The sequence below is a fragment of the Gopherus flavomarginatus genome, chromosome 3 (genome assembly GCF_025201925.1).
Source record: "Gopherus flavomarginatus isolate rGopFla2 chromosome 3, rGopFla2.mat.asm, whole genome shotgun sequence".
Taxonomy (NCBI): domain Eukaryota; kingdom Metazoa; phylum Chordata; order Testudines; family Testudinidae; genus Gopherus; species Gopherus flavomarginatus.
The window spans coordinates 224,744,065-224,754,116 of NC_066619.1; the positions used below are offsets into that span (position 1 = coordinate 224,744,065).

The window sequence follows — 10,052 nt, forward strand, 5'->3', positions numbered from 1 at the left end:
GGGCCGCAGGGACATAGTGTTGGTTGCTTCTGAGAGCAGTGTGGGGCCCCATGGCACCAAGGGGGGCAATCTCGTGGGCCAGATCCACAGCCCGGAGGGGCCGGATCCAGTCCACGGACCATAGTTTGCCCACCCCTGGTATAGAGCCAAGGATACAGTGAATTTTTAAATATGTGGGATAAAAATTATTTTAAAGTGCATACAAACAGGGGCCACACAGCATTAGATTGTGGAATTTAAGCCATGAACTATATATACGTTTTTATATTAAAGGTTATTGCAGAAAAATCCCATGAAATAAAGATACATGAACAACATAAAATTGACTTTGAAGGCAAATGTGAACAAAGTGGGTCCAAAAAGAGAAGAGCTTTTCTTGATATGCTTCTGAATGCAACTGATGACAAAGGAAAAAGACTGAGCTATGTGGATATTCGAGAGGATGTGGATACTTTCATGTTTGAGGTACCCCAAGGAGCTGTAGACTTTCAGAGCTTGAGAACTGTTACAGAACTGAAGTTTTACTCTTACTGGAACAGAATCTTTACTTTTATGATTCAGTCATAACTGTAATAGTGTCGGAGCAATGTAAGAAGAGCTTGATGCACACATTGCAGTATAGAATCTCATTCTTCAGAACAAAAAATATATCTAGAGCAAGAAATTTTCAATATTGCGAGTTGCAATGTTGTGGTGGAAAGTTGCACATTTCCAAATCAGGATTGAAGTCCACTGGTAGAACTATGTGCCCAGTCCTGCAAACCATGGCACATTTGAGCAGTCCCCACTCACACCAATAGTCCCATGACTACTATGGAACTACTGCCGGGGGCCAGGGTTTGCAGGTCTGGACCCGTAGGTCCTCATTCAAAGCCTATCCAAGTCAAAGGGAGTCTTTCCATTGACTTGAATGGACTTTGGAGCAGGAGCAGGCTGTTAGTGAGGAAGCTGTGTAATATCTACCTAGACTAGATAGATAGATACCTAGAAATATAGCAATTGCTGCACCTGATATGAATGGTCCTAATCTCTTCTCACACTGAAATCTCTCCATGCTACTAATCACATTGTTAGGTGTCTTTAGTCCCTTTTCATTACTGTTATATCCATTGTGACACAGGATAACTGGAAATGATCACATTGGGCCTGATTCACTGCTATATTGCTTGTTTTCTGCGGGTGTAAGTCTTTACTCCCAGAAGCAGTGGGATGAATTGTACCATGATCGCTATTAATCTGGGGCTTGATTGCAGAAAATTTGATTAAAATTAAGATATTGACAAAATCTGTTGCTAGTGAACATTCCCTTTTTTTTGTTAGCCTACAGTACCAGACTGGATCAGTTTTATGTTTATAACATAATTTTAGGGAAATTATATTCCTATGCCCTCTTGTGGTAATTGATGGTAATACTGTTTTTACAATCTTACGATGAAAAAGATAAGTAACTTTGTATACTTTATATTTCATTGTAAAGCAGTGAAGAAAGGTAAATACCCCTCCAACAATTGACTGTGGGGAAAAGTAGTGACTTTAAGATTAGTATATAGTGTTTAAATTATTGTGACTGTCCAGAGAGATTTAGTGGGTCAACCAGCTAATGTCTAAAAGGAAGCAATAGAAAACCTCTTCCTCAGAGTCTGAATGCAGAGGAAGACCCTTCACCCAGTCAACATAGCCTAGCTAAGTAATAGAAGAGGAATGGCAAAGAGACTTCTGCTTGTTAACATTATGATTCCCCCCCCCTCATTTTAGTCTCCATCTATTATATTACACAACTAGCTATTTCCTGTTCAATCGTAGGTATTAGATTTTTACATGGATTCATATATTCTTACCTTTTCTTCTGTATCTGTACAGTTAGGCTACATCACTAAAATGTCCCTAATTCCTTGAATATATTTAATTTCATATTCATGAGAATAATGCAGATATGAACATCTGAGTAAATCTGTACTTTTAGGGGCATGATACAACAGCTGCTGCTATTAACTGGGCCATCTACTTACTTGGATGTCATCCTGAAGCCCAGAAGAAAGTTCACAGAGAATTGGATAAAGTGTTTGGTAAGTTTCTACTCTTTCTTTGGATGTGGGTGTAAGTTTGCACTGACAGTATATGGTTTAATAGTCTCTTCAATCTAGAGATTTATAAAGGAAAATAAAACACCTGGCGCACCACTTTACATGCTGTAACTCTTCTGTGTATAAAGATATATCAGTGGTGGTTGATTTGATGCTAAAGAAATTATGACAGATCACTTAGAGTGCAAAGTCTTTTGGGAAGGGACCATCTCTTTGTTGTATCTTTGTACAGTGCCTATCACAATGGAATCCTGGTCCATGACTTGGGCTCCTAGGTGCTACTGCAATACAAATAATCAGTAGGGCTCTGTGTCTGTCCTGGAAGTCACAGATTCCATGATTTTCCATGACCTCCATGACTTCTGCAGCCGCTGGTGTGGTTGACTCCCAGGGCCGCCCAGGCGGCTGGCTCTGGGGCCAACTCCTCAGGTGGCCCTGGGGATAGCCACTCCCGCCCCAGCAGTGGCCGGAGCAGCTGGTTCCGGGGACTGCCTGCGCAGTGATCCTGTGGGTGGTGGGATCAGAGGTGGGTGGGTGGCCCTGGGGGCAGCCAGAGCAGCTGCTGCTTGGTAGCCCCTGAAACCTGGTGCCACTGGCCCCTGCCCTCCCTGAGCAGTGGTCCCCTAGTCTCTCCCCAGAGCAGTGTCCCACCCTCCCAGCTAAGATTTAGTCAGAGGTATATAGTAAAAATCACAAACAGGTCACGGGCCATGTGTGATGTTCCCCTCTGGTGTTATCTGAACTGGTGATTTGATAGGTCATTCCAGTCCTTGACTCTGGGAGCCAGCCTTACCCTGCTCTGCTGTGAGAACCGCCACTCCTGGGCTGTTCATGCACAGCCTTTGGCATGTAAGCTACTCCTTGGATTGTGCAACCGAATGACATTAGCCAATATCTCCGGTCCCAGACACAACCCTAGGAACCTCCATCTTGCAGTGTCCAGTTATGAGTTCGTCAGTTTAACAAAGAAATTGATATGCACCAGGCTTGTTACTCCAAGGGGAGTCTCTGACACACTTCAGACCAAATGCACTGCTTCAGGTAGAATAAACAAACAGATTTATTAACTATAAAGATAAATTTTAAGTGATTATAAGTCAAAGCATAACAAGTTGGATTTGGTCAAATGAAATAAAAGTAAAACACATTCTAAGCTGATCTTAACACTTTCAGTGCCCCTATAAACTTAGATGTTTCTCACCATAAGCTGGCTGGTTGTCCTTCAGGCAGGCTCTCCCCTTTGATCAGTTCTTCAGTTGCTTGGTGTGGTATCTGTAGATGGAGGTGGAAGAGAGAAGAAGAGCATGGAAAATGTCTCTCCCTTTTATCACATTCTTTCTTCCCTCTTGACTTTGGCCCCACTTCCCCTTCAGAGTCAGGTGAGCATTACCTCATTGCAGTCTGAAACTGGCCAAAGGAAGCGGAGGTGACTCACTTAGGGGTCCAAACAGATCCTTTGGTGTTGCCTAAGCCAGTGTCTTTTGTTCCTGTGAGGCTGGGCTGGGTTTGTCTCATACATGCTCTGATGAGGTATGAAGTTTTTGCCTGGGCTTGTTTTAAGGCATGAAGACACATTTTCAGCATCATAACTATATACATGAAATTACAACCTATAACATTACTATAACAACAATTACTATAACATCACTATAACAACAATGCTCAGTGCATCATGAACCTTCTGAAGACACTCGACATGGCAAACTTTGCATTGGATACCACACAGTAATTTTACAAGGATGAACATGGGTGTTTCCTCGAGGTACAAAGCATTACACCGTGAATTTGTATTTATTGCATGTGACCTGTCTGTGAATTTTACTAAAAATACCCATGATTAATAATAAGTAATAATGGTAGTTGAAGAAAATTACAAGAATAAATATTTAGACAAATGATTCAAACCCATAAGTGTAACTCATGGCCCTAAAAGAGAGAGATCTCTTTAAGAGATCTGTAAAGGGTAGGAATGAGTTGTGTCTGGGTCATTGGTGCTAGGCAGATGCACAATTAACTCTCCACACTCAGAAGTTTCTGGAATTGTGGGTGGTAATTTTGGGTATACTCAATAGGTTCCCTGATACTAGACTCAAACTCCATGAGGGCTAGTAGTCATGGCAGCTCCTTTACAAAAGGCCACATGCCTCGTGTGGGTTGGAAGAAGCTGAGCCACAGGAGCTGAAAGCAGGCTATTTTCATTAATTTTGAAGTATTTTGCAGCAGGTTTTTTTTAATTTGGATACTTAAAGTGAGTGCTTAGTTAATTAGTTAGCTGACTAGCTAACATGGCTGGCATATGAGCCCCCCCCCCTTTGGGGATGCTAGCCATGTGGCCCCACCCCTTCCACTTGAGGCCCCACCCCATCACCGCTCCTATCCACCACAGCCGTGAACTCCCCCACCTCCATAGCTGGAGAGACCCCAGCCACTCCCAACACTGGCTTGGAGAAAGGGCAGAGCATGGGCAGGGCCAGGGCTTGGGTTAAGGGAGTCTTAGCCTTCCCTGGCCTATTATACCTGCACCCATGCTAGCTAACTGAGTGATTGCAGTAGAAGAAGAGGAACAGTCTAGTCTGCATGGATTCCAGCTGGAGATTTCTGCAAGCAAGAGGAAAGACGATATTGCTGCAGTGCTTCTAACTCAGCAGATTGTATCTGAGACTCAGGTGAACTCAACCCTAGCTTTTGGAACTCTGAGTCTCTTCTCACTGTCTTTCTGTGGGGACTGGCCTGTTCAGATTTGATTTGTTTTCTTTATTTTTGTTTATGTATAACTGCGAAGATCATGTATGTGGATTATAAAGGAGCTATGTTATGTTGTAGCAATTAAGTTGTTGTTATGACTATTATTATTATGTTTTTGTTTTTATAAAGCTGCTACTTAAGAATTAAGTTAATTCCTTTTATTCTTTTTGGACTTGAATGTGGGGAGGTTGATCTTGTGCAATCCTTGCTGAAAATACTCAGTGACTGAATTCTGGGTCTCCAGGTGCTTTTCTATGGGAGTTGGGTTCTTTTAGGCACTGGAGAAGGGCAATGATGTAAACTGTACCTCATTCAAAGGTTACATAAGCCGAGTGGTGGAGTTGTAGTTTTGTCAGCGTTTAAGTGAGTTGGGAGCCCCTTAAGATAGCTTGTGTTTTTAGTCTGATTAGGACAGATGTTTCTCACACCCCGGTTGTGATTCTAATCAGGGAACTCTGAGCGGCCTGTCACAATGGATGACTTGAAGAAGCTCCAATATCTTGAGTGTGTTGTTAAAGAAGCCCTTCGGCTCTTCCCTTCTGTTCCATCCTTTGCCCGGACCACAAGTGAAGATTGTCATATTAGTAAGTAGTAGTATTTATTTATCATTATTTTTTATTTTCACAGTGTATAGGAGCCCCTGCCATGTACCAGGACCCATTTAGGCTAGGTACTGTACAAAGAAAGTATAAAAAGATGTTCTTTGTCCCAAAGGACTTACAATCTACATATTAGACAAGGGAGAGCAGATGGATGCAGACAGACCAATGTGGAGTACAAGAAAGCAATAAGACCCTATTGGTTAGCAGGTTAGGCTCTTATGTCAGCACAACAGCAGTCTAGACATTGTCAAGTTTTTGAAGGGCTCACTGCAAAAGAGAGTTTTTAAGGAGGAGGATGAGTTAGTTTTGTGAATGTTTACGGGCAATAGGTCTCAGCCTTTTCTGTATCCATCATTTTTAGCTATGAGAAGTATCTGCTGTCAAGGTGTTGCACAAGTAAAGAACTGTTTTTGTGCTTTGTATCCATTTACAGGAAGCCACTTACTTCACTGGCATGTTGATTCTTTTTTTGCAGAAGGATTTAAGATACCAAAAGGTACACAGGTAGTCATTGTTACTTACGCACTGCACAGAGATCCAGAGGTTTTCCCAGACCCTGAGGAATTCAGGCCTGAGCGATTCTTTCCTGAGAATTCTAGTGGAAGGCATCCATATGCATATGTGCCCTTCTCTGCTGGATCCAGAAACTGCATTGGTACGTAGTTGATAAATGCCGAAGAGTAATAGGCCTCTGTCGGGAGGTGACACGGACCCTTAACGAAGGAAGAGATTAGTGCACCTAAGACTGGTTAGTTGACCTCCCCTCCCCATTAGACTTAAAAGAGGGTACTTGGGCCCTAAAGGGAAGGAGACCTGGTGAGCCAGAGACATGAAGTATCAGAGCTTGAGAGGAGTCAGAGACAGGAAGCAACAGGAAAGAGCTGTCAAGCATTGCTTGGGAGGGCTACATAAGACCCAGTGGATACAGCTGAGTTCTGAGGACAGCTGGAACAGAACTGCTGGTGAGAACTGACTGAAGTTGAGACCCTGATAAGCAGAAGGCTTGGGCATTGGTCCCTAGGCAAAAGGAAAGATCCAGCTTGGGCAGGGGAAGACGAGCTTGGAAGCAAGAGGATGGACTCTGGAGGGATGTTCCCTGAGCAGGGGTGGGGCCCCCAGACAGGGAGACCAGGGGAATAGAACACTGCAGGGAGCTCTCTTGTGGAACACCTGACTTGAGGGAGCCATGGGAAGAATCATGAGACTGGTCACTCTCTGGTGCATTGCCTGGAGAGTGGGCCCTGGATCAGGGGCCAAAGAGTCTGGGAACACAGTGCTGCTGTTGACTCCCAGGTAAGTAACCTGGAGGTGTTGTCCATGAAGAGGGGAATGGAAAAATAGTTGCACCTTTGTATGTTTACTGTGGGTTTGTCAAGAATAGTTTTTCTACAAGGCTTTTGGAGGAATGAATGCACTAGTATATTTGAACAAATTATTCTGAGAGGCAGGCTTTGTATTGGACACTCAGAGACTGTTTCCTGGGTGAACAAAAAGGGGAAACAGAGGCAGTGGTACCTGTCATACTGTAGCCTGCTGCTGGGGGGTGCTGTGTTGCATGCCTGAGGCAGGGTTTCCCCTTGATAGCCTTCATACTTGGTTATTGAACTTACCACTAAGTCTGGTTAGATGAAGTTATCTTTGCTGCAGTACCCGCAGCAGAGCTTATGCATCCAAATGGCAATGTCAATTCTGTGTGCTTAATAACTGAGGCAGAGCAGTTCTTACTGGTACCTCATTCTTCAGCCTGATGTCATATTTACATTTTCTTTCTTCCCATGGGGGTCTTCAGAGTCCACTTTGTTTCCTCCTTACTGGGACTTGATCCTCGTGTAACTCAGTGTCATGCTGACATCAGTTCTGACTCAAAAGGGCTGGACATGGTTCCCGTCAGACTTCAGAGTCACTGAGAGACACCCCAACAGCTCACTAGGGAACCGCATGAGCTACTCTTTCTCTCTCTCTCCCCATGGGATATGTTTGCTGGCGATACTATGATCCCAACCACTGGTGGACTGCAGGCTGGAGGGGAAAATTTAAGACCCCTCTACGGTCTTCTGCAGTAACTGCTGGGGCGGTCACTGAGCTCCTAAAACTTGTAAGCTTTTTAGGGAAGGGACTGTGTCTGCACTTGCTTTTCTGAAGCACCTAACTCAGTTGTGTATATTCAAAAATAAACAACTTTTGGAGAATTGTATGTGTTATATAGTTGGTGTGACATCAAAGAAGCTGTCCCTTTATGGATCCTTAATCCAGAGGCACTATTCTACCACATTAACTATGATTGGTGCAGAGTATTGAGAAGAAGGCAAATGTCTGTTGTTCTGATCTCATTTCATTTTCAGGATTTCATTCCATTTTGAATAGGTTGGTCTCAGTGCCAGAAGCACCATTGTTGGCAAGGCTCTCAGCAACAGCTGTTGCAACTCTTCGGTCAGCAATGCAAAATTATAGTAGACATTCTCGGGAGTCCAAATACAAATGAAGTTAATTTAAAAACAAACAAACCCAAAACAAACAAACAAAGATTAAGAATAAAAATTACTCTTTATTCTTAATCAGATATTTGCGCATTGAAAGAGGAACTAACTTATCATCATCAGGCTAATTATTGTTTCTAGTGCACCCAAATTGTTTTAGGTGTTTTCCAGGTATAAAGATTCCTCCCTAGGCAGCTTGCAGTCTGAATAGACAATATACAGAGAAGGGGTTGAGGGAAGAGAGAGAGACACTGTCAGAGTTCAGGGCAACTGCACATGTTTTTTCCCCCTTATGACCTATTCTAGGCTGCCAGCTCCTCAGCTATCACATCTCTGGGGTGGAGATTCATGACTCTCTCCCTCCTGACCAGGGTTTTTCCAGGTTGCAGAGTTCCCTGCCTACTGTGAATTTCCCAGCAACTTGGACTGCCTAAGCAGAGCTGCTTTGATTTTCTCCTCAGAGACTATAAACAGCAAAATGACCCACCGTTATAAGTTATTACACAGCTTTTTCTAAGCAAGTATACTTTTTCTTAAGATAAAAGCATTACAGAGAAAACATAATAAAAACAAAAAAAGAACCTACACATGTGCTAAAAAACTTATCAAAGATTATCCCCATCTCCTCCAGGGCTCTGGTTGGTGTCAGTCCTTCCAATCCTTCCCTAAGAACTGGGCCCTTCCCGTGGACAGCAGGTCCTGTCTGATTGCTGGATCAGAAAGAAGGCCCTGAGTCAGTTTAAATTCAGACTATTCATCCAAAAGTCCTTTCTTTGTCTGTTGGCCTCTGGAGAATCCAGTCTGAACTAGTATATGCGGGCCTCTCCAGGTGGTGGTAACTCACTGGAGGCTTTAGTATCTGAGTGAATTTGCCTTATCATCTTGTTCTTAGTTCCTAGAGGGGCTGTGGTTACCTCTCCTGTGGAATTACATACAATTCCTAGCCCAGAATGATACATGCACTTAATACAGTAACATCTCCTAAAGATATTGCAGGAAACTGCCATAGCTCTCACAGACAGCACAACACAACTTTTAAAATCCTCTGCCTCTTTCCATATAATCTTTGTCTAACTGTCCAGTCTGTGACCCTTGTCAATTTGCTTAGTTCCTCTTCCTTTTTATTTCTATTTTCTCCCTCCTCCACTTTTCTCTTAAACCTTTGCTTTGTTTAATTTATCCCCTCCCTATTTCACCAGCACACTCTACTTTTAGGATAAAAACAAAATCAACAAAGCTCTGTCATTTTTCTGTCTATGTGTGCTCTTCCTCTTCCTGCTGTCCATGTGCTGTGATCCTGGAGCTGAGCCCTTCTCCTCCTCATCCTCATTTAGGCCTATATGTGACATAACAGGGTCACATTTTGTATTAGCTTTTCCTCCATGATACAAGGAGTTTTTCCTCCATGATTAAACTTTAAGCTCGTCTTGCTTGGAGGCCCTGCATATTTTAAAGCTGATTCTTTCCTGCTGTAGATATGGAAGGAAACAGATCTATCACAAATCCCATTCTTGGTAACATTTTTACTATCCTGAATTTGGCTCATATTGTCTATAATCTTTGACTACAGATGAACAGTTATTCCTATGCTGCATTTTGTGGGAAATCTTTTAAGTGTAATTATGAGGACTGTTAGTACTAAATTACTATTGTTTATGTTCCAATTTAACCTGAAGGCCAGCGCTTTGCACAGATGGAAGAGAAAGCTGTTCTAGCCATCATCCTACGGCACTTTTGGGTGGAGACAAGTCAAAAGAGAGAAGAACTTGGTTTGCTCTCAGAACTAATTCTTTGCCCAAATAAGGGCATCTGGATCCAGCTGAAGAGGAGAAGAGAGAGTGTATCATAAGAAGAAAGTTCACAAGGATTTGAGATCCTAAAATATGTGCTCAGTAATATCCTGTAGTTCACTGATCTTTGATCACACAAAAAGATTTAAAAGAACTGTAAATATATCAAAATATTTCAGAACCTCTAGGTCTTTTGTACTATAAATATTTATCTCAGGATATGATCTTTTCCTCCTGTTCAGTTGGCTCACGATGTCTCAGAAAGTAGCGTTGACATCTGAACATCTTATATCCTTACTAACCATTCTCTTGGCACTTTATATCACTTTCTCTGAGACCACCATTCATGTTGCT

The 10,052-nt window shown here is 42.7% G+C and overlaps 1 protein-coding gene across 1 annotated transcript in view; it reads left to right on the plus strand.

Moving 5' to 3' along the window:
* The window catches only part of LOC127047390 (cytochrome P450 4V2-like), a 31,079-nt gene extending 21,322 nt beyond the window's left edge, over window positions 1-9,757 (plus strand). Inside the window, exons 8-12 of the mRNA XM_050945505.1 lie at window positions 274-465; window positions 1,964-2,066; window positions 5,279-5,413; window positions 5,907-6,086; window positions 9,585-9,757. Coding sequence (XP_050801462.1) covers window positions 274-465; window positions 1,964-2,066; window positions 5,279-5,413; window positions 5,907-6,086; window positions 9,585-9,757 — 783 coding nt within the window. The remainder of the gene's footprint in view (window positions 1-273; window positions 466-1,963; window positions 2,067-5,278; window positions 5,414-5,906; window positions 6,087-9,584) is intronic.
* The last annotated feature ends 295 nt before the right edge of the window (window positions 9,758-10,052 follow it).